This window comes from Nelumbo lutea, chromosome 1, assembly GCF_056320005.1.
Source record: "Nelumbo lutea isolate HS-2025 chromosome 1, American lotus-T2T, whole genome shotgun sequence".
Lineage (NCBI taxonomy): Eukaryota > Viridiplantae > Streptophyta > Magnoliopsida > Proteales > Nelumbonaceae > Nelumbo > Nelumbo lutea.
This window is the reverse complement of record NC_142684.1, coordinates 29,235,146-29,259,069: the sequence shown is the minus strand read 5'-3', so window position 1 is coordinate 29,259,069 and position 23,924 is coordinate 29,235,146. Positions and strand designations below refer to the sequence as shown.

At 39.7% G+C, this 23,924-nt stretch overlaps 1 protein-coding gene across 1 annotated transcript; it reads left to right on the top strand.

Annotated features, from left to right (window-relative positions):
- Positions 1-3,177: 3,177 nt before the first annotated feature.
- On the top strand, positions 3,178-22,436 carry LOC148874117 (uncharacterized). Its single transcript, XM_088957215.1, has 4 exons — positions 3,178-3,862; positions 3,980-4,303; positions 4,588-5,075; positions 22,206-22,436. The coding sequence occupies exons 1-4, from the start codon at positions 3,178-3,180 to the stop codon at positions 22,434-22,436; spliced, it is 1,728 nt and encodes a 575-aa protein (XP_088813341.1).
- The last annotated feature ends 1,488 nt before the right edge of the window (positions 22,437-23,924 follow it).

Sequence of the window (23,924 nt, the reverse complement as noted above, 5' to 3'; positions counted from 1 at the left end):
ATACAGAGGCAATTCGATTAGACCGAACTGTCCAAGGACATATTGGATAGTCTAAGGAAAATGTATGAGGAGCAAAACCGTTCTACTCATCAGAAGGTCCTGAAATAGTTCATGACCGCGCCGATGTCCAAGAACCAGCAGGTTCATGACCATTGTCTTCGGATGATGGGTTACATCAATGAACTTGACGCTCTCAGATCTAGGCTGTACCATGTGATCAAGGTAGACGCCATCCTGAATTCTTTGCCTCCTTCCTTCAATCAGTTCATCATGAACTATAATATGAACAAGCTAAATGTTAGCATCCAGAAACTCAACAATATGTTGTAGAGGGCCGAGAAACTAATCAAGAAGGATGAGCCCATAGCCATGCTTGTTGAAGCTGGAAAATCGAGCAAGAATAAGTGGAAGGCAAAGAGAAAGCCTCTGAAAAAAGCTGCTAAGTCTAAGAAGCAGAGGAAAGACAAAGCATCGGATGCTTGTCACTTCTGTAAATAGATCAACCACTAGAAGAGGAACTATCCTCAATACCTGGAATCCAAGAAAGGTAATTTCGAATCCTGTGTCATAGAAACCAATTTGTTGGTAACTTCTACTTCCTGGTGTATTGACTCCAAAACTTCGACTCATGCGTGTAACTTACTATAGGGGTTCAGGATAAGCAGAAGACTAAGTGACGGAGAAGTAACTCTTTACTTGGGGACTTTTGCAAGTGTTGTAGCTACGACTATAGGAACTTTAGAGTTATTTTTCAGAGAATGATCTATTGTACTAAAAGATTATCTTTATGTACAAAAATTGAGAAGAAATTTGATTTATGTTTCAAAATTGTGTCCGGATAGATTTTCTATTCTTTTGGTAATACGATTACTATTAGAAGAAATAACAAATTCATTGCATATGGAGAACTTGCGAATGGTCTCTATGTTCTCTATCCTTCTCTAGAAACTAATATAGCCGAAAATACGTTGGTTGATATCCCCAAGAAAAGAACTCATGATACAGTTAATCCCACGTGCTTGTGGCATTACCGATTTGGCCATATTAAGTTAAATCGTATCACAAGTTTGGTAAATGATGGTCCTTTGGATTTTCTAACTATAGAAAATCTTACGACTTGTGAACCTTTTCTTCAAGGTAAGATAACAAAACGGCCATTTAACAGTAAGCCTGAAAGACATACAGGCACACTTGATCTTATACATATTGATGTATGTGGTCCCATGGGTGTTAGGACACGTAATCAGCATGTTTATTTTATAACATTCACTGATGATTATTCTCGGTATGGTTACGTGTACCTAATGAGACACAAGTCTAAATCCTTCAAAAAGTTCAAGGAGTTTAGACAAGAGGTCGAGAAATAGTTAGGGAGAGAAATTAAGACCCTTCGATTGGATCGAGGTGGCGAGTATCTCTTTGACGAATTATATCTCATATAAAATATATTTTGCAAAACAAATTTCAACAGTTGAAATCGGCTACCGACAGTCTTGGTTTCCAACAGTGAGAGTGCATCCCCGATCATTACCTATGTCCGACAAAGGGACTGATCCTGTCACTATGATCACCCACTCAGATGAATTCTCGGATTGTCCCAACATACCTAGGTTTTGACCCCCGCTAAGGATCTCACTGATTGGTACATCAAAGATAGCCCGATCCGACACCTAGTGCAGTATCATAATCGAGTCTAGGGGTCGGGTGTAACTTTCTAGTTTTGCCCATCAATCTCCAAGGTCCAGGGCAATACTGGAAATCTGGTCCAGTTCAAAGATTCAATTAATCCCACATTGTATGTGCCTAGGGTCTCACCCCGGTAGTTGAGACAAGCCACCCCAACCGACTTGGTGGCACCACAGTGTCAGCCTTGTCAGGATAGGTCTCCCCAGACCGACCCATTGGCTGTGAACATTCAAAACTAACACGAGTCTCAATAAGTGTCCAGTTTAAGGGTAATACACAGAAACATACCAAGGGAACATGAATCAAATATGCACTTTTATTCATTTACAATAAACTCATAAAGTACATCAATTTTGATTGAAGCTAAGGGCATACAAAACTGTCTAACAATATATATATATCTTATTTTTGCAAAACAAAATTCCATGGATCCCGATCATTACCATTGTCTGACAAAGGGGTTGATCCTGTCACTATGACCACTCACTCAGATGAATTCTCAGACTATCCCAACATGTCCAGGTTTTGACCCCCACTAAGGATCTCACTGATTGACACATCAAAGACAGCCCGATCCGACACCTAGTGATGTGTCATAGTCGAGTCTATGGGTCAGGTGTAACTTTCCAGTTTTGCCCATCTGTCTCAAAGGTCTAGGACAATACTGGAAATCTGTTCCGGTTCAAGGGTTCAAGCAATCCCATACTGCATGTGCCTTGGGTCTTACCTTGATGGCCGAAACAAGCCATCCCAACACTTGGTGGCACACCAGTATCAGCCTTGGTAAGATAAATCTCCCCAGACTTATCCAATGGCTGTGAACATTTAAAACTAACACAAGTTTCTATAAGTGTCCAGTTTTAGGGTCTTACACAGAATTATACCAAACAACATGAATCAAACATCCACTTTAATTTATTTCCACTAAATAACAAAAGTACATCAAATCTGATTGAAGCTAAGGGCATACAAGACTGTCTAACAGCTATCTGGTTCAGTCCACAACTCTTGGTTTCACTTAGTACACATTTTGAGCATTTTAATATTCTCCAAGCTGCTTTGAGAATGTTGAGGGCCTGGCTCTTCATTTATTCCATCTGCCACAACTCTGACCTAGGTCCTGCTACCCTCTATCACTTTGCCTTTACTTGCACACAGAAGTCTTTGGGGGGAAGGTCAGGTCAGGTGGAAGGCTTTGGTTGCTTTTGGGAGTGCCGGAGGTCTTCTGAGTCTTTGGGATCCTGTATTTTGTAGCCTTGTTTCCAGCAGAATTGAAAATTTCTCAATCTCTTTAAGTATGAAGTTACGGGGTGGAAAAATATTCAAGTTACAAATGTTTAGGGACCAACAGAGCCAAATCTTAGGGTGGCTTTCTGGGAGGAGTTATCAGATGTGAGAGAGTCTCAGAATCATCCTTGGGTCATCGGCGGTGACTTTAATGCAACTATATTGGTGGAAGAGAAAAATACAATGGGTAGAAGAACTTGATCGATGAATTTGTTTGCTGGATTTATCAATAATATGGAGCTAATGGATGTTCCAATTCAGGGTAACAGATTTACTTGGACTAATAATCAAGCAAACCCGACTCTGGTAAGACTGGACAGGTTTTTGGTTTCCTCAAATTGGGATGATTTCTTTCCCGATTTTAGGCAGATCACTCTTCCTAGACCAGTTTCTGACCACAGCCCTATTCAGCTTGTTTGTGGTCATCGTAAGATAATCAGTGCTCCAATTAAATTTGAAAATGCATGGTTTGAGGAGGACAAGCTTATCCCCTTGATCAAATCTGTGTGGAATGAATTTCAGGTGGAGGGTTCTAGTTCTTTTATTTTGGCTAAAAAGTTAAATGCCATCAATGGAAAGTTAAAAATTTGGAGTATGGAGAATAAAATGAAATTGGGGACTGAAAAGAAGGCCTTATTGAGCACCATTGTTGAGATTGATAGAGCTGAAGAGGCGAGCGCCTTGACTGAAGAATTGAGATTAAAAAGGTCTAATGCAAAAATCAAATATGACAAGTTGGCTGTAGAGGAAGAGATGAAGTGGAGACAAAGAGCCAAAACCACTTGGCTAAAGGAGGGTGATAAAAATTCGAAGTTCTTCTTCCACAAATTGACAAATGCCTGTGCAAGGGTTTCTTCAATCAGCAAACTGGTGTGGGAGGATAGGAGTGGTGAATCATGTTAAGAGGTTAAATCAGTAGCAACATCCTTCTATAAAAATCTTTATAAGGAGAGGTGGGCCCATAGGACATTTCCTTCTGAGCTTCCTTTCAAGCAATTGAATGAAGAGCAGAAACTCTGGATTGAGAGACCCTTTATAGAAGAGGAAACCAAGGCAGCAGTCAAGAAGGTAGAATGTGATAAATCCCCTGGTCTGGATGGGTTTTCAAACCTTTTTTATTTAAAATGCTGGGATAATGTGAAGAAAGACTTGTTGAAGGTGTTCCAGGCGTTTCATACAAATGCATCACTGCAAAGAAGCTTGAATACTACTTTTATCACTCTCATCTCAAAGATTGAGGGGGCTGTAAATATTAAGGATTTCAGACCTATCAGTTTCCTGCACAGTTTTTATAAAATCCTGTCTAAAGTCTTGGCAGAAAGAATGAAAGGTATACTAGGTAGTGTTATTTCTTGTAACCAAAGTGCATTTGTTCCGGGCAGCAGATGGTAGATTCAATTCTCATTGCCAATGAACTGTTAAAATCTAGAAGAAGAGAGGGAACCCCGGGTGTAATTTGTAAGCTTGATATTAAGAAAGCATATGACCATGTTAACTGACATTGTCTGGACCTGGTGTTGGAGAAAATAAATTTTGGGCAGAAATGGAGAAACTGGACCAGAGTACATGTTAGGACCCCAAAATTTTCTATCCTAATTAATGGCCAATTGACAGGGTTTTTCAGTAGCTCTAAAGGTTTGAGGCAGGGTGGCCCTCTTTCCCCCTTGCTATTCATTTGTCTCATGGAAATCTTTACTCTTTTTAGCAAGAAAGCTGCAAAGAATGGATTTTGGGAGGGCTTTGCAATCTCTCCAGGAAAGGAAAAAGTTAACGCCCTCCAGTTTGCAGATGATACTTTATGCTTTGTTGATGCTTCCCCAAGTCAGTTAGAGTTGGTGCTTGGAATTCTGAGTTGGTTTGAAGTGGTGTCTGGACTCAAGGTTAACTTGAGTAAGAGGCAAATCATCCCTGTGGGTCTTGTAACAAACTTAGAAGAATGTGCAGAAGTGATGGCTTGCCAAATTGCTTTTCTCCCGGTCAAGTATTTGGGGCTTCAACTTGGGGCTAAATGCTCTTCCTCTAAGACTTGGGTTTCAGTTATTGAGAGAATGGAGAGAAAATTGGCTTTTTGGAAAGCTAAATATTTCTCTTTTGGGGGCAGAGTGACACTGATTAAAAGCACTCTCTCTAATTTTCCTACCTACTTCCTCTCCCTTTTCCCCATTCCATTCAAAATAGCAAATAGATTGGAGCAAATCCAGAGGAACTTATGGAGGGGATGGGAGGAGGAAAAGAAGGTCCATATTCTAAATTGGGAACAAGTGTGTCTCCCAAAGGAAGTTGGTGGGCTGGGAATAAGGAATTTGAAGAAACTTAATTCTGCCCTTCTAGGCATATGGGGGGCCGGGGGGGGGGTGGGGTGTGCCACCTCACTGTTTGTTGGCTCGTCTAGACTTTGGACACGCTGCAGTCTTTCTGTTCTCGTAAGTGTCATCTTCTCAGGCTTCTACGTGGCAATTAGGGTGTTCACAGTTTGATTAATCGAATCGTCCGTTTATTTTTGAAACCGAATCTGGGTTGTCGGTTTTTGAAAACCGGTAATTGAAACTGAATTGAAGCCAATCGGTACTGATTGACTGGTTCAGTTATTTATCGATTTGGTTCGTCTATTTATCAGTTTTTTATTATTTATAATATATATTATAAAAATATATAAATATATAATAAACCACTAAAAATATGTATAAAATATTATATTTTAAATAATAATTAACATATTATATATGATTAATATTTATATATATAATGCATATTTATTAATTTGTAATGTATAGAAAATATAATATATATATATATATATATATAATGTGCATAAATATAAATAAAATAGATATAAATATACACCGACCGATTCGGTTAACCGTTGATTTTTTATTTTGGTTAACCAAATCAAATCGGCATCTTTGATTTTTTTAAATTACCAAACCGACTGATTCGATTAACCAAATTTTCAATTCAGTTTCAATCGATTTTTCCGTCAGTTCAATTTTTCAGTTTTTCTTACTCACCCCTAGTGACAATTCAATCTGGCCTGATTTTTGAAGGGTACAAGAATCTATATTATATATATACATAATATATAAGAATCTATAATTATAGGTAAATATTGGGCTCAAGTTGGGTTGAAGGATTGAAGTTGCCCAAGGCATTAACCCTAATGTAAAATGTTCGAACATCACCTGATCTGAGCGGTAGAACTCAACGAATGGTGGTTTCCAATGTAAGAAGGATGTTGTGTTCTTGGTCAGACACATGATTTAGCCCAGGAAAGAAAGTAAGAAACTGTTGGAAATGGGACAAAAATATTTACTCCACCATTCCCTCCTTGAAACCCATTATCCAAAATACCCACCATATTCACAATTTTAAGCCTTGCTATTCAAAATATTGTGTGTATCTAGACAATCCGATTACGACGCAAAAGCTGGGATCATTGTAGAATAAGACATTCCTTATTACAAAATACAAAATAGCATTATATTTTACTACAAAATTGGGAAAAGCACAACCAAAAAAATCATTCTTAGATAATATTTCATTGTATAATGTTCAATACAGTTCAATGCTGAATAATATTTCATTGTAGAAACAAAAAGCTATAGCTTGGATCACCAAGCGTTCTCTCCACCATCAGGTGCGTTGTCATTGACCCCAAGGGCGCCCAACCTCTCCACCAAATGCAAGTTCCAACATCAGTTCAGCCAGGCTGATTACAGAGGAGCCACCCAAGCCATATTAACTCCCAGTTGAATACAGCCATGACATTTTCATTGCCTGAGTTCCTAGGTTGACCACCAGAGATTTCAAGGTTTTGCCTTCCTTTATAGGTCTGTTACTTGCTGGTCTCCATATGCTAGACAAAAGAACCTACATGGTTCTTAGTTTCTGTAGCATCCTTCTAGTCCCTGTCCTGTTTCTGTAAACTTCTTAGCTTCCTTGACCATTCTCTCCACCCCCACCATTTAAGTTTAAAAGCCAGAAGAGATACAATTTATAGAATACTAAACACCATGTTTAAATCTGAAAGAAAACAGTTTAGCATTTATTGGTCCATCAGTTTTTAATACCTGCTTTTCTTTACTTTTTTTTTCTAAGATTTTAATACCTGCATTTTGTTACTTGCATTTTAAGATTTTATTCTGGATTATAATGTAGGTATCTGAGATGTGTAGAGTTCACGTTATGAATAAGTTAAGACCTGTTTTAAAATTTGAAGTTAGAGAAGAAATAGTACAGTAAGTGACATATTGATTGTAAATAAGTAAACATAGTTAAGAGCTTAATGTGTATGACCATAACCACAGCTGAACATTGCCATAATAGCATTAGAAAATGGATATGTACAATGAAGAACCCACTCATGGATTATGAAGGTAACCTAGACTGCAGTGAGAGCATTGACTATGACTTCAAGTTCTACAGTAAGAAACATTAGTGATGGAGTATACATGAAATAAGAATGGTCAGTGCCACAGGTGCACCAAAATTCTCAATACCTTTAATGCTGGAGTGCATGCAGAATGTTATCAATGCCAACTGTAACAAGCAAGTCAAGTTCAAGCAGACATATATTATCCTATGCAGATTTAAACACAATTAAGTTTCAGCCTGAGATATTTAACTGAAAACAACATGTACGAGCATCAAGAAAGGTGTATAAAATCTAAATCACATTAAGTGGTGTATAATCCCTAAATGACTTAGAAGCATCATGAATAACTTAGAAAAAGTGTTCAAATATTACCTTATAACAGCTGAAGGCCATCTTCCATTAAACATTCTCCTTCAATCCATGAAATCCCCATACCTAGATCCACAGAGGAGCTGAAAGGACACCAGCGCCCACCCACACACAAATTTAGAGAAAGAGGAACCTCACCAGTAGATCTCCACCTTGAGCTTTAAGACCAAACTCAATGAACTTTCTAGGTTTTGTTTGCCCTCTTCAATCAAAAGAATACTGGAATTTTGTTTTCCAACATTTTCCCTCTTTAGTTTTTGTATAATTTTGTAGGCTTGGTCAGCATTATGCTGTGTCAAGGCCATGGAAGAAAAATATTCAAAACTATTAGTGTTCAAAGAGATTTGTCTTGCCTTTTTTTTCTTTTCCTTTTTCTTTTTATTAATTTTTCTCTTGACATTTGTTGTAAGGATTACTTAATAGCTGCTATTACAGTTACAATTACAGTTACAATTACTTGTTTTTTTCTTCTTTCTTTTTTCTTATTATTTTGATTCTAGGATATGCTGCCAGGGGCATACTTGTAATTTTAGATTCTTTTATGAAGTTAATATAAATAGAAAACTGGCGGCTGCCAGTAGACATATTTTCTCTCTCAACCATACCTCTCTCTTTCTCTCTCTCTCCCAATCCCCACGAATCACCACATGGTATCAGAGCCAGGTTCTCTGGGTTGAAAAGGACCTACGATCCCTCCTGCCTAGTTCTTAAAAGTGTTTGGACGTGGTCGTTTCTTCCAAAACCCTAGAAGGTGTCTGGCGGCTGTTTTTGCAAAAACCCTAGCAGTTTCTGGTGGCTGTTTCTGCAGAAACCCTTGCAGTTTCTGGCGGCAGTTTTTTGGGAAACCCTAGCAGTTTTTGGCGGCAGCTTTTGTGATCTCTTTTTCCTGGCCATAATAGCAAGAAAACCCTAGTCGAAGAAGAGTGATGCTAGTGTAGATTCCTCTGTTCGATGTTGTGAAGTCAAGTTCAAATTAGCACCTTCGTACAAGTGTTGAACAGGTGTGTTTTTTTTGTTTCAGTTTGTCTCAACCTTCTTTGGCCAATGGTGCGTAGGGCTCATGACTTGATTACATAGTTATTTGTTTGGATGTTGGATGGTTAGAGTGTGTGAACTACTGATTGTAATGTCTGTATTGGTGGTGCTGAACCAATTATCGGACTGGTTTATTATTCTATTTGGACATTGTGTTGACTGAACCCCTTGTTGTCAGTAGTATTCCCTATGTTCTCAGCAATATTTAGTGTTTTTTTGCTCACATTCTAGGAGTAAACCTTGAGTTGTTCACATTCTGATTGTGGCGGCTGTGTTGTGTGATATTTGGACTATTTTTTAGTAGTATTCAATGGCAAGTCATGAATTAACTTCATAGGGGGCTACACCAACCTGCAGCACAGTGGATATGGGAGGTGAAAACATGGTTTTTCCCATGCCAATTACCCCTTTAAACGATCTGAACTACCTGGAGTGGGCTAAGAGTGTAAAACTCTATGTAATGGCAAGGGGTAAAGCTGGTTACATCAATGGAAGGGTGAAAGAACCCAAGGGTGAGATGGCTGAACATGATAGGTGGGACCAAGAAAATAGTATGGTGATGTCTTGGCTCCTCGCAGCCATGGAACCTGATGTGAAAAAGAATTTTATGTGGGCAGACACCACCAATGAGATATGGGAATAGGCCAGAGCTACCTATTCTGAGCAAAGGCATGACGCCAAGGTTTACCAGTTGCAAGCTGAATCCTCAACATGTAAACAAGGAAACCGTAGCTTGTCCTCATACTATTCAGCCCTTACCTCCCTATGGAAGAAGTTGGACCATTATCAAGCCATAGAGTGGAAGCACGATGATAATGCTAAGGCCTACAGGAAGCTGGTCTCTCAACAACGGGTGTTTGCTTTTTTGTTGGGACTGAACCCTGCATATGAACCATTGAGGGTGCAGATCCTAGGAAGCAAAGAGTTGCCTATGATTCATGAGGTATACTCCCTTCTCCATTCTGAAGAAAGCAGGTGGAATGTGATGGTTACAACTGAGGGGGAGCAACAAGTTGCCTTGGCTGCAATGAATAATAACTCAACAGGAAAGAAAAGTGACCCTAAGAAGGCGGATGATAAAGATAAGCTATTCTGTACCCACTGTAGGCATTCTTGACATACATGTGACACTTACAGGAAACCCAAGTGGGTAGCAAAGAATCAAGAACAGGGTAAAGGTCATTTGAAGAAAATGAGCACAACACATGTGGCAACCCAAGACACTGAAGTTGCCGGTAGTACCCGGGAACACCCTAATAAGTCTGACCCCAAGGAGGATATAACGAATTCATTCAGAGAGCACCTGGAATCTTATGGTAGGGCCTTGTGGCAAATGGACAACTCAGTCACTGATACTCCCTTTACTTCATTTGCATCTACTTCAGGTAATATGACTTCTGCATTCCATGTTACTCCTATAGGTTCCCCTTGGATCATTGACTTAGGGGCTTCCAACCACATGACCGATAAGCCTAACTTATTCCAGTCTTATAACCTTCTGTCAGGAAGAGATAGAGTGAGACTTGCAAATGGTTCTTTTTCTTCCATTTCAGGCCAAGGATCCATATCCCTTCCCCATGGCCTTAACCTGAATTGTGTATTGTATGTCCCTCAGCTTCCCATAAACTTGCTTTCAATTAGTAGCATTACATGCTCTTGGAATTGTAGTGTAACTTTTTTTGTGGACTCATGTGTTTTTCAGGATCTAACTTCTGGGAGGACAATTGGTAGAGGAAGCCTAGTGGATGGTCTCTACATTCTCGACAACAAAGTTGGTCTCTCAGTGTCATCCTAGAGTCGCATAGTCAGTTAAATAAGAGTCAAATTTTCTTATGACATAGTCGTTTAGGTCATGTTTCTTTCGACAAAATAAAATGTTTGTTTCTAGTTTTATTTAAGTCATGTTTAGTGTTAGAGTTCATGTGTCAAACGTGTCAGTTGAGCAAACAATGTAGAACAACTTTCACTCAAGCAATAAAAGATCAAATGTTTCTTTTCATGTTATGTATTCTGATGTACGGGGGCCTACCAATGTAGTCTATGAGGGTGGATATAAGTATTTTATTACATTGATTGATACATTGATTGATGATTACTCTCGTTATACATGGGTAATTCCTATGCGTAGTAGAGATGAGGTTTCGAAGATAGTGAAAGACTTCCAGATGATGGTGTTTACGTAGTTCCATGTTGAAATACAGATCTTCCAATCTGATAATGAGAAGGAATACTTCCATGGGGAGCTCAATGAGTTTTTCGCCTCCCATGGATCTATTCATAGGAGCTCATTCGCCAGAACACCACAACAAAATGGTGTTATAGAAAGGAAAAACAGACACCTTCTTGAGGTAGCTCGCGGGATGATGTTACACATGAATGTCCCAAAAAGGTTTTGGTGGATGTTGTACTTGCAGCTGCGTATGTCCTCAACCGCATGCCCTCCAGCGTACTAAACTACATGGCCCCTCATCACTTGTTGTACCCTCAGTCTCCTTTATTTTCCATCCCCAGGAGAGTCTTTGGTTGTCGGGCCTTTGTCCATGATTTGTCTCCATCCCGAGGTAAGTTAGACCCTCGGTCCATTCCTTGTGTCTTTCTGATGTACCCCTCCTCTCAAAAAGGGTATCAGTGCTTTGACCTAGTTAGTCATAAATTCTTTGTGTCTATGGACATGTCCTTCTTTGAGTCTGAGCCATTCTTCCCACCTTCTCCTTAGGGGGAGAGTCGTAATGTGGAAGAGGAGAAGCAGGTTCGGGCATCTCTTCCTTCTATTCCGAACCTTACTCCCTTCCGTGTCTTCCAACGTACACGTCAGAGAGATCAGCAGGATGATAGAAATGTGGAGCAGCCTAACAATGAGCAATCAACATCATCAGACTCCCAGGAGGTAAGTCCATCCCCTAACCCTACTCCTACTGTGGATGACCTTGACATCCCTATTGCCCAATGAAAGGGAGTCAAGTCCTGCACTACCAAACACCCCATTACCCACTTTGTCTCCTATGACCACATTTCTCCCTCGTACTGAGCCTTCCTATCGGCAGTTGATTGCATCCCTGTTCCCAAAAATGTTGTAGAAGCCTTAAATTGCCCTGAATGGGTAGATGCCATGAAGGAGGAGATTAATGCTCTCCACAAAAATCAGACTTGGGAATTGGTGGATCCTCTAAAGGGGAAAGACCCCATGGGGTGCAGATGGGTGTTCACAATTAAGCACAAAGTAGATGGAACAGTTGAAAGGTACAAAGCAAGACTAGTAGCCAAAGGGTACACACAAGTACATAGGGTTGACTATGATGAGACTTTTGCCCCGGTGGCTAAGATGAACTCGATTAGGGTTCTCCTGTCCTTAGCTGCTAATTTTGACTGGGAATTGCATCAACTAGACATAAAGAATGCTTTCCTGAATGATGACTTAGAAGAAGAGGTATACACGGTTCAACCTCTGGGATTCTGTGCCAAGTGGAGTGAAAATAAGGTGTGCAAGGTATGGAAGTCTCTCTATGGCTTAAAACAGTCTCCCAGAGCCTGGTTCAGTAGGTTTCACATGGTAGTTCAAGTGATGGGATTCAAACAATGTCAGTCTGATCATACACTCTTTGTGAAGAAATGTCAGGAGCAGGTTGCTGTATTGATAGTGTATGTAGACGATATCATCATTACAGGAAGTTGGAGCTTAGAGATATAGGACATGAAACAATTCCTTGCATCGAAATTTGAAGTGAAATCTAGAACTCCTAAAGTATTTCCTTGGGATTGAAGTTGCCCACTCAGAAAAGGGTATCTGTGTCTCTCAAAGGAAATACACCATTGATCTATTACGGGATACAAGTAAATTAGGTGTAAGGTCAGCAGATACTCCTATGGATGTGGACCACAAGTTAGGTGACTGTGTTGGTGAACCTCTGAAAGAGGTGAAGCAGTTCCAAAAGTTAGTGGGAAAGCTGATTTATCTGTCCATGACCCATCCAGACATTGCCTGTTCCGTTGGAGTCCTTAGCCAGTTTATGCACTCTCCTAAGAAGACACACATGGAGGCAGCAAAGAGAGTCCTTAGATACTTGAAGAAATATCCAGGAATATGCCTACTATTCAGTAAACACAATCATCTAAAGCTGGAAGTCTTTACAGATGCTAATTGGGCAGGAGCTGTGGATGATAGAAAGTCCACTAGTGGGTATTGCACATTTGTGGGAGGAAATCCGGTGACCTAGAATAACAAGAAGCAAAGTGTGGTAGCAAGGTCAAGTGTTGAAGCTGAATATAGAGCTATGGCACATGGGGTGGCTGAAATCCTTTGGCTAAAGAACCTTGTAGGGGAGCTTGGAGTTGTTGTTCATAGTCCTGTGTCCCTTTATTGTGACAACAAGGCTGCAATAAACATTTCCAGCAACCCAGTCCTACATGAGAGGACCAAGCATATTGAGGTGGATAAACACTTCATAAGGGAGAAACTGGAAAAAAGGGAAATTTGCATCCCCTATGTCAACTCCAAGGAACAAATTGTTGATGTCCTTACAAAGGGGCTTCCGTGCTCGCAACACAATGAGTTATGTGACAAGCTGGGCTTGATAGACATCTTCATCCCAACTTGAGGGGGAGTGTTGTAGGGCTTACTTAATAGTTGTTGTTACAGTTACAATTACAGTTACTTGTTTTTTTCTTCTTTCTTTTTTCTTATTATTTTGATTCTAGGATATGCCGCCAGAGGCATACTTGTAATTTCAGATTCTTTTATGAAGTTAACATAAATAGAAAACTGGCGGCTGACAGTAGACATTTTTTCTCTCTCAACCGTACCTCTCTCTTCCTCTCTCTCTCTCTTTCTCTCTCTCTCCCAATCCCCATGAATCACCACAACATTTTAAGTCAGTTTTATGTACATAGAGAATTGAGGAATAAAGCTTGAATTTCAAATTGCTTTCACATTTTCCTTTCAGGGATCGATCTGTTAGTATGACAAGCATAGCCCCTAATACCACTATGGGGAAAGCAATTCTATCAACCATGTCAAGGAATACAGAAGAACATGCAGTGATGAACCTTTCTTGGTAGTTAACCAATAATCAGCACATCTATCTTTAGAACTTTTTTCAATTGATTTTATATTACAAAATTCCTTGAAGCTTTAGTATGCAAATTTAATTCACTTCATTGTCCACTGCAAAATCAGATCAGACATGGTTGTAGATATGACCTTATTTCCACAGAGAATCGAGTTGGTATCAAATCTCTTACAAGGCCTTAAGAGGACTCCACTAATCATTCCCATAGTGGGTAATCTTGAACAAATCAATTCATTACCTGATGAGCTTTCTATGGTTTGGACTTCCCAATGCATTCTACTTACCACTGATGTTACTCTTAAGATCAAGACCATCATAGAGGTGAAGAAAACATCAAGCACTACAGAAGCTGCAAAGAGATTGAAGCTCATTCTGCCTTATAATTCTTATCATGGGCAGATCAATTAAGTCAAATAAATTGTTGTATTTATATATTAACTAAGAATATGTGTAATTGCTTTGAAAGATACCATTCTACTACAACCAGTTGCAACTTGAAAGGACCTAAGAAAACTCTCTATGATTTGGTCAAGCCCATCCATCACCTTGATTTTCATGATAAAATGTTATACTCCATTATGATATTCATGAAAAGATTAGTCCCCTTCCACCATTGTCTGATCTAGGCAAAAGGCAAAACCAGTTTTGAGGATATGCTTGTAGCACATCTCTAGTGTAATATGTTTAGCAGATATTGAGTGCATTTACCAACCTGCCCAGCCATTGAATTCTAAATGTCATATCTTGTTAGAAAAATGGGACATCTCTTGTGTAATAGCTTTCACAGATTTGAATAGGGTGTGCCAGTTTTGAGGCAAAAAACAGATTTGAATAGGGTGTGCCAATGGAACTGTGGAGAAGCTCATGCAGAATTGAGGCAATTTTTTTTTCTTTGAAAAAGTTTTTTCAAAAACTCAAGTAGGAACAGGATTTTGAAGATTCTGGAGGGATGACAAGCAGAGGTATGCTTTAATGAAAATGAGCAGATTGGTTTAATGATTCAATAGAAGGGGCAATGCACTTTCACATTGAAGGGATGGAAAATCCATCACATGGACTCCCAAAGATTGCGGAATAAGGGGGCAATCTCTCCCTTCAACTGGGAATCGAATTCCCCATTTAGATAATCATATTTTCAAAGATCATTCTTGAACCATAAACTGAACCAGATCTGAACCAAAAGGAGTAGGGAGGGATAATACCTAATACAGAGAAGCAGTATCTCCCAATGGAGGTGTTCACACCCAAGGAAGGATCCAAAATCTGCTCCTACTGAAGATGGCACAGTGCAGGGTGGAGCATAATCAGCAGTGTTCTTCCAAAAGATCAGCTCTAAAGACAAGGATCTCTGGATTGCATTGCATGTCTAAAGGTTGCCGCCCCCTCTTCCTTTTATAGACATAAAGGGATCAGCTCATAATCCCATTAGGAGTTGCTAACCCAAATCATATTTGGATTAGAAGTCCCTTTAAGTGATAAGGGATAACCCTTATCTTATCTACATATAAAATCAGCCATCTCCTAATCTAATTAGGAGGTTTCCATATCTAAATCTCATTTAGATCTTGGACTCTCTAAGTGGATAGGGTCTGGGCCCAATCCTATCAGCTGATCAATCTCAGAATTCGCCCCTTAAGTGACTAATCAAATTAGCCCAGTTCGAAATGGGCTTAAGGCCCATTTAATGATATGCATTCATTTATCCTTCCAAACTGCTGCCCAGTTGGGCTTCCTTGTATGGCGTGGGACCCAAACATTGATCTACACATCAGCCACATGGGTTCAACCCAGCCTTTGTTACAAGGCCTGGCCGAATACACTGTTATGGACAGTGCACCCCCGGAAACTGATCAGATGGGCTCTATGGGCCCAATACTTACCCTAAGTGGTCCCTGGGCCAAGCCACCTTGTAACACCCAGGGACTGTGGGCAGATGCAAGATTAGCCCATCAGGTATTATCCTCAATGATTTTATACTTAACTTCTCAGCCATTAATTATCATACACTACGCGACAAGAGAGGACCTCTCCCTCGGCTGCAAGGAATAGTGTTGCACTCTCTCTTATATGGATCCCGGGAATTAAAACCTTTTGCAAATCATTTCGAAACCATAATATATATACTTTTATATCTCATATAAAATATATTTTGCAAAAACAAATCTCAACGATTGAAATCGGCTATCGGCAATCTTGGTTTCCATCAGTGAGAGTGCATCCCCGATCATTACCTTTGTCCGACAAAGGGGCTGATCCTGTCACTATGATCACCCACTGAGATGAATTCTCAGACTGTCCCAACATACCCAGGTTTTGACCCCCGCTAAGGATCTCACTGATTGGTACATCAAAGACAGCCCAATCTGACACCTAGTGTAGTAGCATAATCGAGTCTACGGGTCAGGTGTAACTTTCCAGTTTTGCCCATCAATCTCCAAGGTCCAGGGCAATACTGGAAATCTGGTCCAGTTCAAAGATTCAATTAATCCTACACTATATGTGCTTAGGGTCACACCCCGGTAGCTGAGACAAGCCACCCCAACCGACTTGGTGGCACCACACTGTCAGCCTTGTCAGGATAGGTCTCCCTAGACCGACCAACTGGCTGTGAACATTCTAAACTAACACGAGTCTCATTAAGTGTCCAGTTTAAGGGTATTACAAAGAAACATACCAAGGGAACATGAATCAAATATGCACTTTTATTCATTTATAATAAACTCATAAAGTACATCATTTTGATTGAAGCTAAGGGCATACAAAACTGTCTAACAGCTCCCACTTGCACTTAGCTCCAATCAGGTACTAGCCGGAGTCCCATGCTCTCCACGTGTTTCTCAAACACTTTTTGTGATAGTGGCTTCGTCAATGGGTTTGCTACATTTTCCGCTAACGCTACCTTCTGAATCAGGACGTCCCCTCCCTTAAGTGACTAATCAAATTAGCCTAGTTCGAAATGGGCTTAAGGCCCATTTAAGGATATCTATTCATTTAGCCTTCCAAACTACTGCCCAATTGGGCTTCCTTGTATGTTGTGGGACCCAAACATAGATCTACACATCAGCCACATGGGTTCAGCCCAGCCTTTGTTACAAGATCTGGCTGAATACACTGTTATGGACAGTGCACCCCCAGAAACCCATCAGATGGGCTCTATGGGCCCAACACTTACCCTAAGTGGTCCCTGGCTCAAGCAACCTTGTAACACCCAGGGACTGTGGGCAGATGCAAGATTAGCCCATCAGGTATTATCCTCAATGGTTTTACACTTAACCTCTCAGCCCTTAATGATCATACACTACCCGACAAGAGAGGACCTCTCCCTCGGCTGTAAGGAACAGTGTTGCACTCTCTCTTATACGGATCTCGGGAATTAAAACCTTTTGCAAATCATTTCAAAACCATAATATATATACTTTATATCTCATATAAAATAAATTTTGCAAAAACAAATCTCAACAATTGAAATCGGCTACCGGCAGTCTTGGTTTCCATCAGTGAGAGTGCATCCCCAATCATTACCTTCGTCTGACAAAGGGGCTGATCCTGTCACTATGATCACCCACTGAGATGAATTCTCGGACTGTCCCAACATACCCATGTTTTGACCCCTGCTAAGGATCTCACTGATTGGTACATCAAAGACAACCCAATCCGACACCTACTGCAGTATCATAATCGAGTCTATGGGTCGGGTGTAACTTTCCAGTTTTGCCCATCAATCTCCAAAGTCCAGGGCAATACTGGAAATCTGGTCCAGTTCAAAGATTCAATTAATCCTACACTGTATGTGCTTAGGGTCACACCCTAGTAGCTGAGACAAGCCACCCCAACCGACTTGGTGGCACCACAGTGTCAGCCTTGTCAGGATAGGTCTCCCCAGTCCGACCCACTGGCTGCGAACATTCTAAACTAACACGAGTCTCATTAAGTGACCAGTTTAAGGGTATTACACAGAAACATACCAAGGGAACATGAATCAAATATGCAATTTTATTCATTTACAATAAACTCATAAAGTACATCATTTTGATTGAAGCTAAGGGCATACAAAACCGTCTAACAGCTCCCACTTGCACTTAGCTCCAATCAGGTACTAGCCAGAGTCCCATGCTTTCCACGTGTTTCTCAAACACTTTTTGTGATAGTGGCTTCGTCAATGGGTCTGCTACATTTTCCGCTGACGCTACCATCTGAATCAGGACGTCCCCTCTACCAACAATCTCCCTTGGTACATGGTACTTCCTCTCGATGTGCTTCGACTTCGAGTGGGCTTGTGGCTCCTTAGCCTGAGCAATAGTTTCATTGTTGTCACACAACAATGGGATGGGTGGTGTGCTGGACGGAACTATTCCCAACTCGTGAACGAACTTCTTCATCCACACGGCTTCTTTGGCAGCCTCACTTGCGGCAATGTACTCGACCTCAGTCGTGGAGTCTGTAGTGGACCCCTGTTTGCTGCTTTTCCAACAAACAACACATGATCCTATCGTGAAAACATATCCAGATGTAGACTTTCTATCATCTGGATCCAACTGGAAATTGGCATCTGTATACCCTTGGATCTGTAGTGAGCTACCATCGAATACTAGACAAAACTCTTTTCTCTTTCGAAGGTACTTAAGTCTATTTTTCACAGCAGTCCAGTGATCCTCCCCTAGGTTGGCCTGAAATCTGCTTACTACACTCACTACTTGAGCAATGTCAGGACAAGTGCACAGCATGGCATACATGATGCTCCCTACAGCAGAGGCATAGGGAACGTCTTTCATGCCATCAATCTCCTCAGAAGTCTTAGGAGATATCTTCTTGGAGAGAGTGACTCCGTGCTTGAAAGGAACATTTCCTTTCTTGGAGTTTTCCATGTTGTATCTTTTGACTATTTTGTCAATGTAAGCAGATTGGGATAATCCTATTATCCGCTTCAATCTATCTCTATAGAGTCGAAGACCCAGTATATAGGAGGCTTCTCCAAGATCTTTCATGGAGAATTGCTGGGAAAGCCATACTTTCACCGTAGTCAACATTCCTATATCATTTCCAATGAGTAGAATGTCATCTACATATAGAACCAAGAAGGTAACCTTATCTCCACTGTAGTTCCTCTTGTCCGAACAGCCCATAAATCAAGAAAATCATAAAGAACTATTCTAAACAATAATCAGATTTATATAAAATTAATTTCAGATTATTTGCCCATCAATTTTGGAAACAAATTTCCCAAAACCCATATCTGTGCAAATTGGGTAGAACGCCTTCTCCCTATTTGCGCAGGTTCAGATCTGAAATAGAATGGTTCAAGATTTGAATCATGGCTCTAAAACCACTGAAGGGATGGGAAATCCATCACATGGACGCCCAAAGATTGCGGAATAAGGGGGCGAATCAAAAATTTTTCTCTCCCATCAACTGGGAATCGAATTCCCCATTTAGAAAATCATATTTTCAAGGATCATTCTTGAACCATAAACTGAACTAGATCTGAACCAAAAGGAGTATGGAGGGATAACACCTGATCTAAATCTCCGAATGGAGGTGTTCACGCCCAAGGAAGGATCCAAAATCTGCTCCCAATAAAGATGGCGCAGTGCAGGGTGGAGCAGAATCAGCAGTGTTCTTCCAAAAGAACTTAACCCTTCGCAAGAATCAACTAGACGGCTTGTGAATACAACTCCCACCAATCTTTTCTCCAAAAGATTGATATCAAGATCCAATCTTGATTTCTCCTAAGAACTGGAGATCGAATTGCTGTAGATGGCGGCTGTAGGAAGGAAGCGGGAAGAGAGTATTTGCAGGGTGCAGAATTCTCTCTTCTAGTAATCTCAGCTCTGAAGACAAGGATCTCTGGATTGCATTGCATGTCTAAAGGCTGTTGCCCCCTCTTCCTTTTATAGACTTAAAGGGATCAGCTCATAGTCCCATTAGGAGTTGCTAACCCAAATCATATTTGGATTAGAAGTCCCTTTAAGTGATAAGGGATAACCCTTATCTTATCTGCAGATTAGATCAGCCATCTCCTAATCTAATTAGGAGGTTTCCAGATCTAAATCTCATTTAGATCTTGCACTCTCAAAGTGGATAGGGTCTGGGCCCAATCTTATCAGCTGATCCATCTCAGAATTCGCCCCTTAAGTGACTAATCAAATTAGCCCAGTTCAAAATGGGCTTAAGGCCCATTTAAGGATATGTATTCATTTAGCCTTCCAAACTACTACCCAGTTGGGCTTCCTTGTATGGCGGGGGACCCAAACATTGATCTACACATTAGCCACATGGGTTCAGCCCAGCCTTTGTTACAAGGCCTGGCCGAATACACTGTTATGGACAGTGCACCCCCTGAAACCCATCAAATGGGCTCTATGGGCCCAACACTTACCCTAAGTGGTCATTGGGCCAAGCCACCTTGTAACACCCAGAGACTGTGGGCAGATGCAAGATTAGCCCATCAGGTATTATCCTCAATGGTTTTACACTTATCTTCTCAGCCCTTAATGATCATACACTACCCAACAAGAGAGGACCTCTCCCTCGGCTTCAAGGAACAGTGTTGCACTCTCTCTTATATGGATACCGGGAATTAAAACCTTTTGCAAATCATTTTGAAACCATAATATATATACTTTTATATCTCATATAAAATATATTTTGCAAAAACAAATCTCAACAATTGAAATCGGCTGCTAGCAGTCTTGGAGTCCATCAGTGAGAGTGCATCCCCGATCATTACCTTTGTTCGACAAAGGGGCTGATCCTGTCACTATGATCACCAACTGAGATGAATTCTCAGACTGTCCCAACATACCCAGGTTTTGACCCCCGCTAAGGATCTCATTGATTGGTACATCAAAGACAGCCCAATCCGACACCTACTGCAGTATCATAATCGAGTCTAGGGGTCGGGTGTAACTTTCCAGTTTTTTCCATCAATCTCCAAGGTCCAAGGCAATACTGGAAATCTGGTCCAGTTCAAAGATTCAATTAATCCTACACTGTATGTGCCTAGGGTCACACCCTGGTAGCTGAGACCGGCCACCCCAACCGACTTGGTGGCACCACACTATCAGCCTTGTTAGGATAGGTCTCCCCAGACTGACCCACTGGTTGTGAACATTCTAAACTAACACGAGTCTCATTAAGTGTCCAGTTTAAGGGTATTACACAGAAACATACCAAGGGAACATGAATCATATATGCACTTTTATTCATTTACAATAAACTCATAAAGTACATCATTTTGATTGAAGCTAAGGGCGTACAAAATTGTCTAACACACATTTCAAGGGTTTGGAGAAAAGAGTTCGAAGGAGGTAATAAGATACTTTTAGCAGAGAGAAAAGAAAACAAAAAAGGGAGATTCTTGAGTGTTATAGAGTTTAGAGAAATGTGTAAACGTAGAACCATCTGTATCCCTGAAGGCTGGAGATTGTCTGTGTGGTTGCACTTCTCGGTTTTGATGCAAATGTTTTCAAATTAGAAGACTGAATTCGGCCACCAAGTGTAATTGAGCTTACCTCTGAAACAATTTGTAAATGTGAGAAAGCTGCAAAATCCTATATAGCAAAACAAGCTCCAAACAACCAAAAGCACTCAACTCCTACTGAACAAAATCTTGCTAGTTGCTACTAATCATATAAACTATTTAAACCAAGTCAACCATTAAACTTAGGAGAAAAAAATATACTAAAATTCATAAACACAAAACCTTAGAAGAAAATAATAATACCAGAACAATACTGCATGAAGAGAGAAAAATAGTACCTAACATGTTTAGCTTAAATTGCAGAGAATAACATTCTTCATCAAGGGTATCTAAATATAGGTGGAAATATATAAAGGATAACACCCAAAAAATAATAAAAACAAGATCAAGAAAGAAAAAGAAACAAACTTAGGAATCAAAAAGATGCAAATAAAAAGAGTTCCAAAGAACATAAAAGAGAGAAGTGAGACATAGAGAGACATATGGGTGAAAATTTGGGGCATATGAGAGGATTGAAAGAAACTAGACAACAAAGAAGAAGAAGGAATGAATGAATGAATAGATGTGAACTAAATTCAAAGCAAGAAGAAAACAGATCTAGGGGTGTCAAGAATAGTCGACCCCCACCCCAGAGAGTCTTTTTTATGTTAAAGAGATAAAAGGTATGTACAGTTAGAAGCAACTATCATGAGAAATGGTGAGAATATTTCCTTCATCAACAAGTTGGCCAACCAAAATCAGATTAGTAGTAAGGTTGGGTACTAAGAGGGTTTTGGAGAGAGGAAAGGATCTTGTTGGTGACAGTTGAAGGGGCAGATCATTACTACCAATGATGTCTCACTTTTCACCATTAGCAGTAATAATATGTTTATGGTGAGTTTTAGTGGAAGGGATTGGGTGATTGACATAGGTTCTTGTCATATGGTTGGTGACACCTAAATCTATAATGCAAGCATATGAAGGGGAAGAACAATATGCAAAGAACTTACAAAACAAGCCAATAGCAGAAAAAGCAGAGGAAATAACAGAAGATACCAGTTGTCGAAACCTTTCTTCATCCATGATACTTGTTGAATCACCTTTCACTGAAGACTCACCCATGGTAGATACAATGTCTGTTGCTGGTCCATCTTTTGCCTAATAGGCCTGGGGCTGAGTCTTTTTCTGAGAGCCCTTAGTTGGTCGGACTGGACAATTTGGAATGATGTGACCATGCTGCTTGCAATAGGTACTGTTGAAATAATTTAGTTATTTGTGTTAGGGTCTGTTTGGATAGTTAAAACCTTTTTTTTATTTTCTATTATTGTACTCAGTTACAGCGAGGGCACAAGAGTCTTTTCCCTTCTTATTTCTGCAGCCCTATATAATATAATAAAAGTTGGCGCCAGCAGTACTATTCCATTGCTCCAAACTTTTTCTTCTTCCCTTCTTTCTTCTTCTCTTCTCTCTTCTTCCCTTCTCTTCTCTACTTCCTCATATTTTAATCGGATTTATTGCCAAGATGGTATCAGAGCAAGGTTGTTGAATCTAGGTGACCAACTTTTCTCTTCAAGTTGCTAAATCTGGGTGGAATAGAGGATTGAATCTGGGCTAATCAAATCAGATCTTCAACTGGTACAACCCTAAAGTTTTCTTTCTTCTTTTATTTCTTTCCTTGGCCATGTACCAAGTGGAGAACAAATGAATCCAAACCACTAAATGTTGGTAGACTTTCGTGTGGGTTATACCTCTTTTATTTGTTGGATCGTGTGATCCTATACCTGTGAAAAGGTGACTGTAGGTCACAGATGACTTGTTTTCTCTACTCATTAGTCTGATTTCATGTGTGTTAAGATCTCTCTTATTGATTAATGCTGTGGTGGAACTTACTGGAAAACCAGTAGGCTAGGACTGTTCTTCATGCAGATCTGAAAATTAGTCTTGTCATAGTTCTTCTTTGGAAATTGGTGCTGTTTTTTGTGCTCAGATTAAGTCCAGAACTGAATAGTTGTGTGTGGAGCTTTTGTCAATATAAGGAGGGACCCTAAGTTGAGAGTTTAGATAAAAAAAAAAAACTTTGTGTTTACCATGTCGTTTGAGAATTCTGCTACTTTAGAAATTTCAAGGAGCCATAATGGAGCGAGTGGGGTTGAACAAATAGCCTATCACCGAATCGAAAAAACTCATGAACACTCATAATTTCAACTAAATTAATAATCTTATCTCTGATAAATAACAATAGTTTAATTTCCAATAACTATTGAAAATTTATAGCGAAAATACACAAATATTGAAAATATATTGATAATAAAAAATACAAAAAGTACAGAAATGAAATAGGTACTAAAAATATATTAAACCAGTCAATAAATAGTATAATCTCAAATAAATATTAATCAATACGCTATAAAAAAAATACAATAAATACAATAAGTTCAATAAATTAAATTTAAAAATTCAATAATAGTAGTTTAATCTTCGATTACTATTGAAAATATTTTGTTAAATAACAAAACAAAATAAATTTATACATAATCATTGAAAATACAGTTATCACAAAAAACAATAAATAATTACTGAAATACAATAAATATTAATTTTAGTACATATAATTATAAAATATATATATATATATTAATAGTTTAAAATT

Bases quoted from the DNA above. Each gene is read 5' to 3' on its own strand.
- LOC148874117 (XM_088957215.1), top strand. From the start codon at position 3,178: ATGAATTTGTTTGCTGGATTTATCAATAATATGGAGCTAATGGATGTT. The intron at 3,863-3,979 runs GTGAATCATGTT...AATTGAATGAAG, and splicing joins GGTGTGGGAGGATAGGAGTG to AGCAGAAACTCTGGATTGAG. The intron at 4,304-4,587 runs GTATACTAGGTA...GCCAATTGACAG, and splicing joins CTTGGCAGAAAGAATGAAAG to GGTTTTTCAGTAGCTCTAAA.